The 19,048-nt window shown below is 32.2% G+C and overlaps 1 protein-coding gene across 1 annotated transcript; it reads right to left on the reverse strand.

The window, feature by feature from the left end:
- Positions 13,522 to 16,635, reverse strand: LOC107610898 (probable WRKY transcription factor 62). Its single transcript, XM_016312878.2, has 3 exons — positions 16,214 to 16,635; positions 14,771 to 14,875; positions 13,522 to 14,174 (listed from the first exon to the last, which is right to left on the reverse strand). The coding sequence occupies exons 1-3, from the start codon at positions 16,585 to 16,587 to the stop codon at positions 13,652 to 13,654; spliced, it is 1,002 nt and encodes a 333-aa protein (XP_016168364.1). The 5' UTR covers positions 16,588 to 16,635; the 3' UTR covers positions 13,522 to 13,651.

The following is a 19,048-nucleotide window of genomic DNA, read 5'->3' on the forward strand; positions in this document are numbered from 1 at the left end:
ATGACTTGTTAGGAGTTGAGACTCATTTTGGCCCCTGAAATTTTCAACCGGCCTCAATTTTGATCCCCAAATTTTTAGTCACCCAATTAACACCCCCAAATATTGGATCGTGCCCCACGTTTGCCCCTGTAGCTATCTCTGTTAACGGAGATCTGATGTGGCACGTTAAGTTGACATGTAGGAAACCCTAAAAAGACGTCGTTTTATGTTCCCTCCCAATTTTCACTCAATGCGACGTCGTTTAAGGGCTTCGTTGGGTTAAAAAAGTTGGGTCAACATATAGATGAAGACACAGAAGTAACTTGACCGTTCTTCTTCATTCTCTTTTCCTTCTATTCTTCTTCTCCACATTTTTGTTCTTCACGCATGCTTGACTGTGAGAAATGAGAATCAGAGTAACATTCGTCGTGTTTTGGACTGTTAGGTGAGGTTGTTGAACAACTAGCATTGCCGCAGAAAGAAACAACGAAGATCAAGTTAGGAAGTGAAGTTTTATTTTTTTTCACAAATTTCTTGATACTCTGTTCTTTGCTTTTGTTTCGGTTTTTGTATTGCAATGATATTGTCGAAGCAAGGTGCTGGTTATATCTAGGCATTGGAAGTTGTTGCATGTGAATGATGCTAGGGTTTTTTTTTTCCTTGATGAAGAAGAGAATGTCAATTGTATCTTTTGCTGTCTCTGGATAAATGTTATTATATGTGTATTATTGCTTGTGTTTAAAAAAATTGTTGTTTAAAAATGAATGATGAACTGTTGTCCTATTTGGAGTTTGAAGTCAGTTAAGCTAGTATGCTTTATTTTTTGAAATCATTGTTGAGATTTTTGTTATTTTGTAATGTAGATAGATAATGATGTAACAATTGTCATTCACTATGGAGGAAGTTTTAAGACGAAAGAAGATGGAGAAGTGGTGTATGTCAGAGACCAAATTGAACAGTTGTTTGGACTAGAGGAAGATACATTGGACTGTTCTCAATAAGAAATTACTACAAGGTTCTAGGATATGAAAACTTGAAGGAGTGCTGGTGGCTAGCTCCTAGGAGGCCCTTAAAGACTGGATTGAGAGTACTCTCACATGAGAAGGGGTTGTTGGAGATGTGCTTTCACGCAAAGAATAATGAAGGTATAGTGCATGTGTACCTTGAGCATAGAAATTCTGAACATGAAGGTGATGAGGTTTCACAACTGGTCTCTATGACCCCCAATCCAAAAACCCATGTATCTGACACCACCTCAAATCTATCTTCATGTATCCCAAACACATCCCTTTAACAAAATACTATCACATTCCCTGATGAAAATTCTACACCCCCAGGCCAGCCGAACTCTACACCTCCAACTCAGCCCAACTTTGAACCTCAAACCCAACCCACCTTAAATCATCCAGCCTAGCCCACCTCTGAACCTCCAGCCTAGCCCAAGTCAAAGCCTGCAGCCCAAACCAATTCTTCACCTGCAGTCCATCCCACCTCAAATCTTACACCTCAATCTACCACCTCCACACCTCCAGCCCAGCCTAAATCAATGCTTCTTTTCAGGCCATGTTCTTCTAAACCAAAAACCAATAAATCTGAGAAGTTTATTCCAACCACCACTACAAAAAGATCCGCAACAAGTGTAAAAAAGAATTCAAAGTCTACCCCAAGAAAAGGTGCTGTCAAGAAGGTAACAATACCACCACCAAAATGAGTGACACGATCAGCTTCAAGATTTGCACCCAAAGGGTAGAAGGCTATTGGTGAGGTCCCTACAATGACATTAAGCAGTGACAGTAGTGACTCATATGAGAGTGTGGAAGATGAGCTGAGGCTTTTGAGAATTCAAGCGATGATGATTCTAATTCTGAGGTTGCTGCAGCAAGAACCAGGGAGTTGAAAATGAAGAAGAATAAGGCAAAAGGTAAGATATGTCTCGAAGACTTGTTTGAAAAAGATGAGTTGATAGTTCAGAATTCTGATGAGGAAGTTGATCTAGGTCAAGTGATAGGAAAAGCCAGTGAGGTCCAGCCACCATATGATGCCTTTAATGCATACCACGATGATTCCGATGGAAATGATTCATGAAAATCTAAGGAAATAAAGACCCTACCTAATTCGGACGAAGAATCTAATGCAGATAATGACGATGTTTTTTCAATGTTCATGGAGGGAGCAAGATTTGGAGAGCTAAAGTTGGAGGTCGGGATGAAGTTCAATAGCAAATATGATTTTATTGAGGTAGTGAGGGAGTTCACCATACGAGAGGGGAGGCAAATCAATTTCAGAAGGAATGAGAGTTATAGGGTGAGAGCTGTTTGCAAGTACAAGAAGGAGGGTTGTAAGTAGGTTGCATATACCTCTATGGATCATGAAGAGACTTGCAGGCAGATGAAAGCATTCAACAATGACCACATATGTGCAAGGAGGACTAAAAATAGGGCATCAAACAAGAAGTAGCTAGCCTCAAAGCTGGTAAAGAAAATAAGAAAATACCCTAACCTCAAGCATGGAGAAGCGTCTGATTACTTCAAGAGGAAGTGTGATCTTGACTTGAATAAGTCCTCTCTAGCTAGAGCCTTAAGTGATGCAAGGAACATTGTATATGGGGATGCGGCAGCACAAGACACACTTCTCAGAGACTATGTTGAGACACTACTGAAAAGTAACCCTGGATCAACGGTTAAAATAGGAGTGAAGCCGCAACCTGAAGGAGAACCAACTTTTGAAAAAATGTACATATGCCTCGATGGATGCAAGAAAGGATTCAAGGCTAGTGTCGGCCTCTAATTGGGCTAGATGAAGCCTTTTTGAAGACACAATTTGGAGGACAAATACTAGCCGCAGTTGGACAAGATGCCAACAACCACATATATGTCATTGCTTGGGCCATTGTAGAGGTCGAGAACAAAGACAATTGGCAATGGTTTTTGGAGCTTCTGTTAGTTGATCTGGGTGATGTAGCCTCTAACAACGGGTGCTTTATGTCGGACATACAAAAGGTAACATTTAAACTTTAAAAAATTTGACTGCAACTTCGGGAGACTGTGTTGGGACATAATTTAAATTTAAGGGATCGGATAGAGTCATAAGTGTTAATTTGGGGGTTTAATTGGGGCTCGATAACATTAACTGCTAACTATGCTGCATATTATGGCAGAGGTTAATTCCAGCAGTCCGTGAATTGATGCCTGGAGTGCACCATAGGTTTTGTGTGTGGCACCTGTGAAAGAATTTTAACAAGAAATAAAAAGAGCAAGAGTTAAGAACCATGTTATGAGAATGTGCAAGAGAGACAACTAGGCATGGCTTTGAGCAGAAGATGGAGAAAGTAAAGAGAAAAAATGAGGATTCCTGGGCCTACTTGAACAAATGGCCAAAGGAAAGTTGGACCAAGGCATACTTTAGCATGCTTCGAAGCTGGATAATATTTGTAATAACGCGTGAGGTCTTCAATGCAAGGATAAAAGAGTATAGGGCAAAGCCTATACTCACTATACTAGAGGAAGTACGCATGTTCGTGATGAGAACAATTACAAAAAACAAAGTGAAGCTGCAACACCAAATTGGCAGGTTACCTCCTATTCAGAGGAATAGACTAGAAAAGATAAGGAAGGAGTCACAAAAAAGACATCTGGTGTGGTGTGGTAATGATGGCTATCATAGATTTGAGATTCATGGGTGGCCAACAAACATGGCTGTTGACTACTTGACTTGGGAAACAGATATGCACATGCAGATTCTGGCAGATCACAGGTATAAGATTGTTTTTTTTTTTTTCTAATTTGGTAGTAGTTATAAAATGTTTCAGATATACATTTGAGGTCTCATTGTCAACTTTTGTAGGAATTGTAACTTTGATTGAAATAAATGTGTTAGGCATACAATTTAGCTTGGAACAAATTCTGCTCTGATTGAATATAAATTGTTTGTGATTGAATATCCTCTTTGATTGGATGTAATCTGGATTTCAGGCATGCCATATATCTACGCATGTGCTGCAATAGCTAGACTCAATGAGAATCCTGAAGACTATTGTCACAAGTGGTTGACAATGGACTCATATAGAGAAACATATAAACATTCCTTGAATCCCATCCCTGGACATACAAGCAATGTGGGAGAAGTCTCAGTATAGTAGGCCTTAGGCTCCCAAGATTCGGAGGAAGCCAGGTCCTTTGAAGAAGAAACGACGAAAGGATGCAGATGAAGAGCCTTCAGGAAGTAAGAAGAGTAAGAGAGATGCAACAAAACTAGCTAGAAAGTACAAGGAGTTTTCTTGTGCTTACTGTGGGACAAAAGGTCACATGAAGAGAAGCTGCTCCCACAGAAAAGCTGATGACATTGCAGCTGCCCTTACTGCTGCTGCAGCAACTGTAATAGCTAAGAAGAAAGAAAAGGGTTCTAATACAAATGAAACCATAGAGGGTCAGTCTTCACAAGACGGAGAAGAAGAGGGTGACCCTGTTCCAGCAACTGATGTTGCTACTTCTGAGGCCCCAACAAATGTTAATGCTCCTTCAGAGATTGTGTTATCACAGACACCTTTTTCACAACCAGATAATGGAGATCAGGAACAAGTAAGAATCCAATATGTCCTATTATTTGTGTTTTTAACATTTATTTTGAATATTTGTTCAATTTAATTGTGTATTAAATTGACGGGGACTTGTATTCTACTCATACAACTATAGGTAACTCCTGCAACGAGGCCTAATAAATTACAACCTAAGAGGAAAGCATTTCCAGTCCCAGGATCAGCAAGTGTTGACCCATTGCAGGGAGTAAGTGCTGGAACATCTTTAAGGATGGCTGAATTCATGAAATTTGTCCCAACACCAGGAGTGAAGCCAGCATTCAAACCTCCTAGAAAGAAATGAATGATGTTTAGTTGTGATGGATTATTATAGTTAGGGTAGTTGTTTTCCTAATTATGTTTATCTTGTGTCACTGAAACATGGTTATGTGTGTCCAAATACTTGGCTATTTTGTTGAAAAATTTTTGGATGTATTTTGTTCATGACTTTCTGGATATTTGTTCAGTTATTGGCAAGCAATGCTTTTGGATATTCACTATGAATGCCCTTTTTTTTTTACCCTAAATGTAGACACTTTATTTCAGGTTTATGAATGGTACCAGTATGTTTAATACTTAGCTTTACTTCCTCACTGTTGCAACATTATATATGTACCAGAGAAGCTAACACCGTGCTTTTTTTTCATGAAAATCTGAATACAATGCTTTCATTCACCCTTAAAGTACACACCTTTAGGTCCAAACTTTTAATCAAAATTTAATCATACTTACACCATACATAACAGTCACAAACATACATAAACAAATAACCAAACTTAAAATACTAATCCATATTTTTTAAACACCTAATTTCAACTTCTATTGAAGTAATTCTCCATGCTAAATTCATCTTCCAACTATCATCATCACTGCTTGTAGGTTGTGTTTTGCCCATTAAACTCTATTCTTCTTCGCCATCTGTCCACATAAAGAAACCACACCACATATTCTTCCAGAACTCTACCAATTTCACATCAACCAACAAAAAAAAAAAAATTTTTAAGATTACTGATAAAACAAAAGTACCAGTAGCAACACATTGAAGAAGAAGAAGACGACATTGAGAACTTACATTATATTTTGGACACCCATAAAAGGGTCTTTCAGGATTGGCATTCGTCCCAGACCATCGAAGCATTGGATGCATTCCACAACCACACCAATTAGAAATCTTCCCCAATCTCCCACGAGTAAGGTTCCTCACAGAAGCCCCATGAGAACATGATCGTGCAGAACTTCCTACAACTTGGTTTTCTGAACTCATCATTTCTCCAGCAAAGTCTTGGACGTATTGGGAAAAGAGGGCTGCAAATTAGGGTTTTATCATCTATGAAGGGGTTAAATTGAGTTCATTCAACTTTTGCCACATCATTCACTCATCACACATTTATATTCTGACAAGTTGGGTGCCACGTGGATACACACTCTGTCAATTTAACGTGCCACGTCAGATCTCCGTTAACGGAGATAGCTACAGGGGTAAACGTGGGACACGATCCAATATTTGGGGGTGTTAATTAGGTAATTATAAATTTAAGGGTCAAAATTGAGGCCGGTCGAAAATTTTATAGGCCAAAATAGATTTCAACTCGACTTATTAAACTTATTTAATTAAATGACTTGTACGTAGAAAATAATTGTTAATAAAAACACTTATAAGGAACTAAACCATATCATCTCGATTTAATTTATTAAATCTTTAATTTGTCTTAAAAACCCCAACAAGCCAAACCAACGAGTGAAAATCCTTGGGCAACATCTTAATTATTATACAAATTTCATAATTTATTAAGAAAAGTAAAACTTATATGCATTACACAACCGCTGTTTAATTAAGTCTCTACAAAAGGGGGAAAAATCTAACGGAAGAAAGATTCTTATTTAATTAATTAATTTTGCTTTTGTCTTCTGAATTTCAAATAAAACTCAACTCATCATTTAATTTGCTTAACAAACTCTCCTAATAGTTAAGAAACCTAAATTCTATTGAATCTCTGTTCCAAGCTGACGTCACCAAAAGTCTTCTTAATTTTGTTGACCATAACATGCCAAGCCATCATAATCCAATAAGTCCCACCCTAAAGCATTATTGTCAAATTGAACCTTTTCAGTGGATGATAGCATAGGATCATGATGCCTAGAATAGTCGAAACCAAGTTCTTCATAGACACATAATGGGTGGTAGTAATCTGATGAGGATAGTAATAATTGGTTTTGTGAGATGAAGTTTTTTGATCCAAAAGCTTGTGATGATGAAAATTGGTGTTCTTTGCTAGGTGTAATAATAACATTGCTATTATTGTTATTATTATTATTATTATTATTATTATTATTATTGAAGCTAAGGAACATAGAAGATTCGGAAAAAGATTCAGATGCCAAAATTGTTTCCTCATTATAAGTGATGCTTTTGCAATTGTGATGACCAAAATAGCTTGTTCGGAACAATGGTGGATTGTCTTGAATTTGTTGCACTTTTTTGGTTGCTGGGCAACCTTGATCATTCTTGTGACTGCACCTATAATAATTCCTGCATGCATCAATTTTATTGAATCATATGTTTATTTGATTGATATACATGATTAGGTTATAATTGAATTAGGAATACTTTGTTTTCTAATAAATGTTGCTTTAGTTTACCTGTTACTCCATTAGAAAATTACGTGTGGTTTGATTTGTAATTTTATTTTCAATATTTTTTATTTTTAAAATTTTATGAATAAAAAAATAAAAAAAATAAAAAATAAAAATAAAAAAGAAAATTTTATTATTTTTTAATAAAATTTTAAAAATAAAAATATAAACCAAATACGACGAGTAGTGGGGTCCTAAGCTAAACCTTGGCTAAACCTTGGAAATCTTAATGCCATAATGCTTTTCAAATCCTCCTAGCCATTATCCTAGTGCAATAATTCTTGCTAAGAAGAATGCCCATGTTGTGGCTATTCCACCCAGAAGGTAATGGGTTACTCCTACAGCACGTCCCTGTACAAGGCTCTAGGCTGAATAGCAGGAGCAACTTTTAATTTATTATGAGTCCAAACGATGGATTCAATAAGTTCTTGCCAATAACCACGCCCGCTGAATAGAAACATTAAACTAAAAGCCCATACAAAATGGACACCCAAGAAAAAGAGAACCTCTAAGAGGTCCCAATGGTTTGGACTTGAGTAGACTTAAAAAAGACATACAGCCTTGACAAGAACGTCGTTCCGCGGAATATATGACTCATGCTCCTTTAGGTTCTTTAAATTCCGTGGGTGGCGTAGCTACCGAGATCAATGCAGTCAATTATGTCTCTCTTAGAAGTTGGTTATTTTCATCTTTTTTTTCTTTCTTTATATATATATTTTAATTTAATTAGTTAAAAAAACATGTATTATTTTTAAAGAAAAATGATTAATAACCCTAGTATTTTGAAATGAATGGTACCAATAAAATTAAGAATTTAATTTGGATACATTGTCAATATAAATAAACAATTTTATATATGTATCTAATTATTAATGTTTCGTTGGCAAAAATAATTATTTTTTACATTGATCGTATAAATAGTTATTCAAAAAATAGATGCGATAACATTTTATATTTTCAGTGGATTAAAATTAAATTCATAAAATTAAAGCTGGAAATTTCATTGAAGAATACCTTAGGTATTTTGAATTCATTGTCATCTTTTGTCCATATTTTCTCCATTCATGTCCATCTTCAATTAAAATTGGACTGTCCTTCTCCCATGTTGGTACAGATGATCTTATCAAATTCAAGACATATAAATTTGGGTTAAGTTAGTAAACACATTCTTGTTTGTTTTCTTTTGAAAGCATTCGGAATCAGATATCATTAACCTAAAAATTGAACCCAAATATTGTCTGGGACTACATTAGTACACTAACCTAAAAATTGAAGAGACAAAACATTTGTTTGACATAAGAGTTTTGTACTTAGGAAAAGATCAAATTAATGAAGAAAATACCCGTGACAAAATCATATGAGAGGCACATATATCATTTCGGATAAAAATAAAAGACAATACCATAATAATTAATCATCAAGAAGCTAAGAGCTATTGAGAAAATCTGTACATATAATTAAAGGGACTCAATAAACTTTTGATTGTTAACATTTTTAAAAAGAAAATAATATGAAAATCAATAACATACATAAAGTAATTATTTGATATATACCAATATATATCTACACCCTATAATATATGATCATTTTCTTACTTTCTTAATCGATTATTGTTTGTGTGATGAAGACTCGGAGAAGAAGTAGTAGAAGAGAAATCTCTGAATTTTGCAGAATCAAAAACCACCCTTCCATCGGAGAAAACATCATGATCAATAGCATCACTTTTAGTGGTAGTAGTAGTGTTCAAGATCAAAAGGGAATTCGTGAATGATCTTAATACTTGATGCACAAGATCTTCAGCATATGGTAATAGTACCATTAACCCTTTATCATCATCATCATCATATGATCTATTTAGATAGTGATGATGATTATTATTATTATTACTGGATTTGTTATTATGAGCAACAAGCACTTCAAGCAATTGATTCGCCATGTCACGCCCTCTAAGTAGCTCTTGTTCTATTATTGCTTTTCTTCCCCTTGAATTTTGATTCTCCATATTTTTTGTGCGTAGTAGTAGAAATTAAACCCTCACAAAAGATTATGGTGTAGACAAAATTAGATGATGAGAGAATATGAAAAGTATATATAGTGGAACTTTGATTAATGTTCTTTTTATATAGTGATGATGATGAGCTAAGTAGTTTAATTGGAGAACACAGCCAATGGGGTTTTGCCACGTATAGGTAGGGGAGAGAGAGAGAGATTTTTCTCTTGTATATTGCAACTGATGTGTTAGCCAGGAGGTTGGATTCATAGGTTGTTACGTCGTTTTTCATGGAAATGCATCATGATGATGACATCATCTTCTTACTTAATGCTATACGTGATTACGTGTATACAATAGCCATCACGAAAAGGACGATTTTGCCCTCAATTTGAGGCAAGGCAACTATTCTTGTTCAGTCAAATTAAACCGATTAGTAATTGTATTATATATTTTTGGGAGAAAGCGTGTTTCTCATTGGTTTTATTTTATTTTTATTTTTTATATTTGAACTCATGGTTAAATTTTAACAATTGACAAAGACTTGAAATAATCAATAATATTAAAATTAATTAATCATAGTAAAGCTTGATTAACTTTTGTTTTAACCTAGTTTCGAGATTATTATTTCCCGGATTTGTCCTTCACTAATCTAATAATGCTTTGTGTATCCAAAAACCTATTATGAAATTTTAATGGAATTCTGACAATGAAGTCAGCACTGGTTAGGGATTAATTAATAGTAGTGATGAGTATGAAATTAGTTACTTTACCTTTAGTAGTTTTGATTAGATTGTAATTTGAATGGATCCTAATATTACTTCTCTGAAGTTCCTTATTATTTGTTTTTATTTTTCATAGGATCCATCAATTGTAATATCTGGATATGATTTGAAGCGAGAATTTTAAGGATTTTATTATTACATAGATATTGATATAGATCGTTACATAAAGATTACAAAGATGGTTTTATTAATAAAGATATTTTTCTAAACGAGACATGACCTAAAAATAATCAATTTATTATTTCATTTAAGTATCTATACATTTACTTCATTCATTTTGCATATCAAACATCATGACTGTCATCTGATTTGGAAGCAAAGAATTGGTTACAATTAGTTAGAAGTGAGTAAAATTAGCTGTGTAGTTTGTTAGGATTCAGTTAGTTGAGTAGAAGCTGAGCTGGCACTTGAGGCTATGAATGGCTCAAGGTATATGTAGTTATGGTAAGTTAAGTAGCTTGTGGTGTGAGTAATAGATTCATATATATACGTCACAATTGTTTGTGATCTCTCTGATTTTTCTGTAATAGAGAAAAAGCTTCTTCTCACTCTCTGTAGATCTTCTATTTCCTCGTTCTCCTCTTCCTTCTTCAATCTTCAATCTCCAAGATTAGGTGAAAGCTCAACACCAAAATAAACTAGTACATAGACCTTTAATTAGTAGGCCTCTTGGCCTATGCTAGATGCTAAATTCCAATATAAGCTGATCATCAATTTCCCTGCTAAGTTAAAATTCTTCAAAATCTACTCAGTCAAATATAGTCAATTAACTCACATTAGCAAGGTATGCATGTTGTTATTGACATCAGTGATGCTATTTATCCTTTAATGTATCAGCTTTTGTTCAGTCTTTATTGTATCTAATAATTTAATTTTAATAATTTTTAAATACACATCTTTTTACTTTTAAGAAAATTATATCTAATTAAATTCAATTTGAATTTGGTAATAAAAAATTTATCACTTTTATAACTTCTTTCTCACTTTTATCACATCCAAGTCTTTATAGCAATCAAATTCAACTAAGTTGATCCAAATCCAACAAAAACCATTTTTATTTACACACGCACGCTTTACTAACATAAACATATCCTTCTTCGTCTTCGCGTTCCTCCTCTTTCTTCTTCTTTCTCTTCTTATTTCATTTTCTCATAATTCTTTCTATTTTACTCTCTTAGGAGAAATAAAAGAAAAAAAAAAGAAAAATCAATGCTGCAAAATTACTAGAAAATAAAGAAAAAGAAAAAAATGCAACAACAACGGCAGCAATAAAAGAACAATGATGGAGAGAAAATATGCGAAGAAAAAGAAAGAACACGAGATAAGGAGGAGGAAGAGGAAGAGTTTTAAATTAGACAGAACTTATCAGAATAAAAATATACCGAAATTTCTTAAAAAATACACATAAATTTCCTAGTTTTTATACGAAACTTTGCTACAAAACTACAAAAATGCTTTTTTTAATGCTGTATTTTTTTTCTTCTTCTTTTTTTCTTATTTCTTTCTTTCATTTAATTGAATAAATGTAGGTTCATCCTCTTCCTAGTAATTTTACAGTATTATTATGTGTTTCTTCTTAGCTTCTTCTTTGTTTGATTTTTTGTTTTTATTTTTGTTAAGAGAGTAAAATAAGAAGAAACTTGAGAAGGTAAAATAAAAAAAAAAAGATGAATAAGAAGAAAAAAGAAAATAATGATGAAAAAAAAGAAGAAAAAGCAGCAGAAAATGAGGAGGAAGAAGAGAAAGAGTTTTGAATTATGCAGAACTTATCAGAATAAAAATACTCCAAAATTTATTAACAAATATACATAAATTTCTTAGTTTTTACACTAAAATTTTGCTACAAAACTACAAAAAATATTTTCTTTAATGCTGTGTTTTTTCTTCTTCTTCTTCTTTTCTTCTTCTTTCTTTCTTTCTTTCAATTGAATGAATATAGGTTTATCCTCTTCCTAGTAATTTTGCAGTATTATATGTTTCTTCATCTTCTTTGTTTGATTTTTTTTTGTTAAGAGAGTCAAACAATAAGAAAATTGAGAAGGTAATAAAATAAAAAGGAAAAGATGAATAAGAAAAAAAAAGATGATGATAAAAAAGAAGAAGAAGAAGAAGAAAAAGAAGAAGAAGAATTTTGAATTATGCAGAACTTATCAAAATTAAAGAAAAATACATCAAAATTTTGTAATAAATACACATAAATTTTTTAGTTTTACCGAAACTTTGCTACAATAGCATAAAAATGTCTTCTTTAATACTGTAAGACCTAGAGTAATTTATCATAGCCTAACGCAAGTAGTTATGGAATAATTAACATTTTTGTACTACGACATCTCATTAGCAAGTTAAAGTGCACAGATAAATTGTGTGTTTTTTAGTCGGATTATAGATAATATTCTTCCTCACCTTAAAGAAGGAAAGGTTGGACCCCTCATCCTTGTGCTGAGTTTTGAATTATGCATAACTTTTCAAAAATAAAAATATATCGAAATTTCTTAACAAATACACATAAATTTCTTAATTTTTATACTGAAATTACTTAATGATTGCGACACGTAAACTCAGTTAAAAAACAAGCACAAACAAAATTGAATCATAAACAAAACACGTTCAAATTATTTTTGGATCAGACAACGTCATTAATATGACAAAAATTCAATGATAATGATAATAATAACGACGATAACGATGATGACGATGGCGATATAATGATAACGATGATGATGGAGAAGGAGAAGGAAGAAAACGAATGAAAAAAAGAAAATTATATGAAAAAAAAAGGAAAGAGGAGGAGGAGAAAATAGTGATGATGGTGGGGACGACGATAATGAAAAGAAAAAAGAGAAAAAAAAGGAGAAGAAAAAAATAACAACTGAATATTAGTAAGAAGAAGAACAGAAAGAGGAGGAAGAGAAGATAGAAGGAGAAGAAAATGGAGAAGGAGAAAAAAAAAGAAACTAAAGAGAAGGAAGAGGAAAAGACACGTAATTTAAAAAAATAGTTATAACAACTTGGCTAAATTTGATTAAGTATTTTATTTAGATATAGAACTTTTTTTTTTATCTCCTAAATTGCCTAATCACGTGTTGTTGTTGTAATTTTTTTTGTAATTAAAAAATTACTGTTTAAAATTTTAGGTGTCAGAATTAAGAGTTTAAAATTTTAGGATTTACGAGGTTTATGATATTTTTTAAATTTGATTTTGATCTTATATTTGTAATTTAGAATTTATTTGGTTTGTATTTTTATTTTTGAATTTAATTTTAAACAAAATAATTTTTAGAATTTTTGAATTTGTATTTTGAAATATTGAAAAGAGAATATACAAAACATAAAATCTATGTATATGTTTGTTACAATTATTTTTTTGAATTTATGTAAAAAATAGCTGAAAAACACTAATTTTATTGAATTTTGACATTGATTTATTTACTGAGAAAATTTTTCAGAAATCATTTCAAAATCGATAATTCTTACAAACTAAATCCATCGCAAAAATTTATAGCTAATCTGTGATACCATGGATGGTATGTACAAATTATATATATAATAGTATGAAGAGGTGAAGGAGAAAGATATCTATTTTATTTTACTGCTTTTTAATTTTTTCCAATATGAAAACGAGCACACTCAATTATATTACTTATAACGAAGCTTCCTTTTCCAACATATGAAGTAAGCAAATTAAAAATCTTATATAATCATCGTAATCTGATCTTGATGATCAAAACATGCCATGCCATCAAAATCCAAGTCCCATCCAAAATCATAATAATAATTATTGTCAAACTGATGAACAGTAGTATCATCAGTGCAAGATGGTGATGACGATGATGATAGCATAGCAACATGCCTAGAATATTCTAAATCAACTTCATAGTGATCATATAATTGACTCTGATGAGTAGCAACACTATGGTCATCGTGATGATCATGAATCACTAATTCCACTGCCTCTTGTTTTGTTGATCTCAAAATTTGTTTTTTGCTGCTTGGGATGATATTGTTATTGTTATTATTGAAGCTAAGGAACATTGAAGATTTGGATTCATGTTCCAAAATAATTGATTCCTCGTTATTATAATAATTAGTGTTCTTGCAAGTGTGATGACCATAATAGGTAGTTCGGTATAATGGGGGATTCTCTTGAATTCTTTGAACTTGTTTCATTGCTGGGCAACCCTCATCACACTTATGACTGCACCTGTAGTAGTTCCTGCCATATATCCATTCAATTCATTTTCTCTTCAATCATATTGCCCGTTAATTCATATATGATTATTAGAGAGAAAACAATTTTTTTTTTCTTCCTAAAAATAATGAGTATGATCGATAGAGATAATATATAATATTGAGATAACAATTTTAGAGTAAAATTAGAAAATTAAATATATTTATCAATTGACATCAATCAATTTTTTTTTAATTTTATTTTTAGATCGCGTTAATATTAAAAAAACATCTAAAATCATATAATAGAAGAACATCTAAAACTCGACTAAAAAAACATTTAAAAGTAAAATAGAATATCCAAATCAGTGATAGTTTTATTGAAAACTATGAGAGAAATGGATAATACGTATTTGGAATTGAAGTAAGACCTTGATAAGTGTGAGTGAAAAAAAATATAAGCAAATTATTTTATTTTAAATTTTAAATTTTAAATCATAAATCTCAATTCTAAATCTTAAATGTTGATGACTAATATTAATTAAATAGAAGCTGTTTTATATATTTTTATTTAACATATATTGGCAATAATTTTAATTGAATTACACGTGTATAAGAAGCTAAGTAATAATTAATTTATACCTGAGGTATTTCGAATTCATTGTCTTCTTTTGTCCGTACTTTCTCCATGCATGGCCATCTTCAAGTAAAATTGGATTGTCCTTCTCCCAAGTTGGTGCAGTTGTTCTTATTAACATCAAGACAAAAATTAAATGAGTTATAAACTATTAATCTATTTGCTGATGAGCTAATCAATACTCTAGCTAGAAGATGAAAGCACATTATATCACAATTGATGATCCAATGATTATGATACTAATAATGTGTCCATTCAATTTTTGACCAAGTCACCAAGTTGCTGTTTTATAATTGCAATGAAAGCATATGAGATGGAATAGAGTATTTTAGTACAATAATTATGTCTCTCTGCTGTTAATTTAACAAAAGTGTGTGGCACTAAAGTACAAAATATACACCCTATCATCATAAGTTAGGCAGTGACTAGTAAAAAAGTTAACCTAAAAATTAAATATACTAAAATTAATTAAGAATTTGTTTTAGCTTAATATTAACATATATATATAAAAAAAATAAAAAAAAAAATATGTGATGACCAATGAACATAATTTTGTAGACGTGTATTGATTTAGATTTCAAAACTACTGTAACTATTAAAAAAGAAATTTATGAACAATTTTAGATAGGTCTAATTATGAAAATTTTTATCGTTCTACCATATAATTAATATTTTTTAATACACCACATAAATACCAACCACAGCATATTAAAAGTAATAAAAAAGTATTAAAAAAATTAAATTTTTGTTATAAATTTTTATAGAGTAAGAATTTTTTACTACAAATAGAATGAGATGAAAACTCTTCTTCTTAATTAAAAAGATACATGAGCTTAGAAATAGATTATGTCAGGTGTATATTAAAATCAGTCAAAATTACTTATCAGTATAAAATACATGTTAGAATATAAATACATACTAGAATATAAATACACATTAAAATAAATTAAATCACACATATATTTATACACAAATATATTGATGACTGATTTTAGTAACTAATTTTATTGTATAAATAGCATTTTTCCTTAGCAATATATGTGTTGAGGGCACTACCGATTCCTTTCAACAGTTACAAAATCCTAAACATACTATATTATATATTCAATTTTCTGTGTAATAAATAATATAGCTATCACTTAAATAGCATAGTCTTCTCATCTTTATTTAAAGGTTGGTTTGAGTCTCACTCTAACTTTAAAAAAAAGTAAACTAAAATTTAAATTAAGGTGCTCTTCCTTCTAAATCATTCTTATGTTTTATATATACATACAAAATTTTTAAATGTACCGATATATCAGTATTTCAACATTTTTTAATCAAAATATATGTTATTATTTTCTTCAAAAAAGAGTGAGATAATTAAAATAGGAAAAATCAACAAATTAAGTTTTTTTTTTAAAAAAAAAAAGTTTTTAAGAGAATGACTTATTGTAAATAACTCTTACTTTCTCTTGTAGCGCCCTCTTCGATTATTTGTGTGGAAGCTTTTGCAAGCCTCATCTAAATTTTCATGCTTTTGGCAACTTGATGGGGAAGAAGAAGAAGATAAATCTTTGATGGGAAAAATTGCATCATCAATATTATTATTACTATTATTGGAAATGTTCAAGAGCAAAAGGGTGTTTGTGAATGATCTTAGCACTTGGTGCACAAGATCTTCAGCAAATGGCAAGATCAACGTCAACCCTTGTTCATCATTATTATTGGATCTATGAACAAGAAGTTGAAGCAATTGATTTGCGACGTCACGCCCTCTAAGTAGCTCTTGCTCCATTATTTCCCTTCTTCCCTTCGATGAATAATGATGATGATTCTCCATTGTGGAGTTGTTTTTGAAAGTGTTCACTAGATTGGGGGAGAAAATTGGAGAGGCACCACACGCCTTTTATTCAACTAGGAAATATATAAAAATGTTTTTCTCTTTGTATTTCCAAATTTGAAAAGGACTAGGATGGTGCTCGCGAGTCGAGACAAAAAAACAAGTTGAAGAGCCACAACCAATCAAGTTTTGCCACCTAAGAATGAGGGTTTCCTCTTATTGGTGTTTGTTTTGATGGAGATGGATGATGAGCTCATTTGGATTACTTCATTCTAAACACTAAGCTATCCAATCGAAAGGACAAAATTGCCCTTATTATCAGGTTTTTGCATCCTTGGACCCCGGGAGAAACCTACCATGCGTGTGGGTGAATTCCTTGCATTGACAAAATTATATCTAAAATTATTTCTCTTCAAAATATAAAGAGGAGTGCTACGGGGCAGTATTTTTGTTAAATTCTGTCTAGCACTTAACCATCAAAAGGAAATTGAATGATTTTACACCATTAGATGCAATCTCACACCATTAAAAATATCATTGATAGAACCAACTTGGGTTGGTCGAGTGGTCAGCTCACTCGTCCGCTTAAACAAGTGTCGGGAGTTCGAACCCCGCCTTGTGCATGCAGCAACCCATTGGCCAGCGGCAGACCCTTAAATGGAGCTCAGATCCGCGACGGATTAGTCTTTAACCTGTCGGGTTGGGGGATACCGTTTGGGTAAACCAAAAAAAATATCATTGATAGCTAATTGATGGTTAAAAATCACAAAATCTGTTGGCCCCCTAGACTTTCTCAAATATAAAATCGATAATATGAGATATATAAATAATGGGTTATGCTATGTGTATATTAAAATTAGCCACCAAAGTCAACTATTAATATAAAAAATAAATTAAACTACACATGTATTTATACATAAATACATTAATAGCTGATTTTAATAACTAATTTTAATATACAAATAACATTTTTCATAAATAATTATATTTTTAATACTAACAACGGGATCAACATAAGTTATATATAGAAATGTCAATTAGAAAATTTGGTTATGTTTGGTTATTTATGTATATAGCAATCTGTCATATATATTTTTGGTAGGAATAAATTAGGATAACAAATCAAGCTGCTATATGATAAACTATTATTTTATGATTTATATTGTATTTAATTGAGTGGTTTTATCAAGTCTTTACCCACTTATTCATATGATTAGCATGATATTACAATTCCTTCCCAAAATTGTTCCATGGTTGAAAACTTGCTTCCTAGAGATCTTTTATTTGTGTATTTTAATTCTCCTTTATACCATTCGATGTCGTGATCTGTGTGTTAAGTGTTTCAGGTTTCATAGGGTAGGAATGGCTTAGAGAATGGAGAGGAGGCTTGCAAAAATGGAAGGAATACAAGAAACTAAGGAGACGACCAGCGAACACTGACGCGAGCGCATGCCTCACGTGAACACGCGGAATGAAGAAAATCACAGCGATGCGAGCGCGTGCCTGACGCGAACGCGTAGACGACGCGTACGCGTGACCTGCGCGATCTGCAGAAATAACAGAATACGCTAGGGACAATTTCGGGTCGCGTTTTAACCCAGTTTTCGGCCTAGAAACACAGATTAAAACTAGGGAACATGCAGAAACTCAACACACGTCCACTCACATTGAGATACAGTCACATACATTGATATTAGGATTACTTTTAGTTTTAGATCTGAATCTAGATTCGCCTTACATTCATAGTTTATGCTTTTGCTTTGGATTTTGGATGTTGAAGAGTCATCACCTCCGTTGAAGTCACTACTTTAGTTTGTTTCCTTATTCCTTTACTCTTTTCAGTTGTTCATTAATCTTATTCAGATAACTATGTTGCATTTTGGATTTATTAACATATAGAGTTATTTTTATTTTTAATTAATTTTAAATCTCTATTTTATTTCATTTAATTATGTCTTCTTATATTTTTATGAGTATTAAATCCATGTCAATGGAGTAGATTTTCTACTTGACATGGGGTTGATTAAGAGGAGACACTTGAGTTGGAATGCTCAAGTGCTTAGTTGAATTGGACGTTGTTGGCTAATTCTGTACCTACTAACGCTAGACCTTCCCAAGGGAGAGGACCAGGATTTGCGGGTAAGAGTTAGCTTAATCACTTGACTTTCCTTTATATAGTAAGGGTTAACTAAGTGAAAACAACAACCTCTTTACACTACACTTGAGAAGATCCCAACAAGGATAGAACTTCCAATTAATCATTCCCCCAGTCAAGGCTTTTTATATTAATAATAATTCTTAGTTTTATTGCTTTAATTTACAATTATTTTAATTACTCATTATCCAACTCAACTTTCTTGAAAATTCCTGATTAATAAATTAGCACTCTTTTCTACAACTCGTTAGGAGACGACCTGGGACTCATACTCCCAGTATTTTTATTTCTAAAATTTGTGACAAC

This window comes from Arachis ipaensis, chromosome B08 (genome assembly GCF_000816755.2).
Source record: "Arachis ipaensis cultivar K30076 chromosome B08, Araip1.1, whole genome shotgun sequence".
Taxonomy (NCBI): domain Eukaryota; kingdom Viridiplantae; phylum Streptophyta; class Magnoliopsida; order Fabales; family Fabaceae; genus Arachis; species Arachis ipaensis.

Bases quoted from the DNA above. Each gene is read 5' to 3' on its own strand.
- LOC107610898 (XM_016312878.2), bottom strand. From the start codon at position 16,587: ATGGAGAATCATCATCATTATTCATCGAAGGGAAGAAGGGAAATAATG. The intron at 14,876-16,213 runs GTAAGAGTTATT...GATGTTAATAAG, and splicing joins AGAGGGCGCTACAAGAGAAA to AACAACTGCACCAACTTGGG. The intron at 14,175-14,770 runs GTATAAATTAAT...GATATATGGCAG, and splicing joins ATGAATTCGAAATACCTCAG to GAACTACTACAGGTGCAGTC.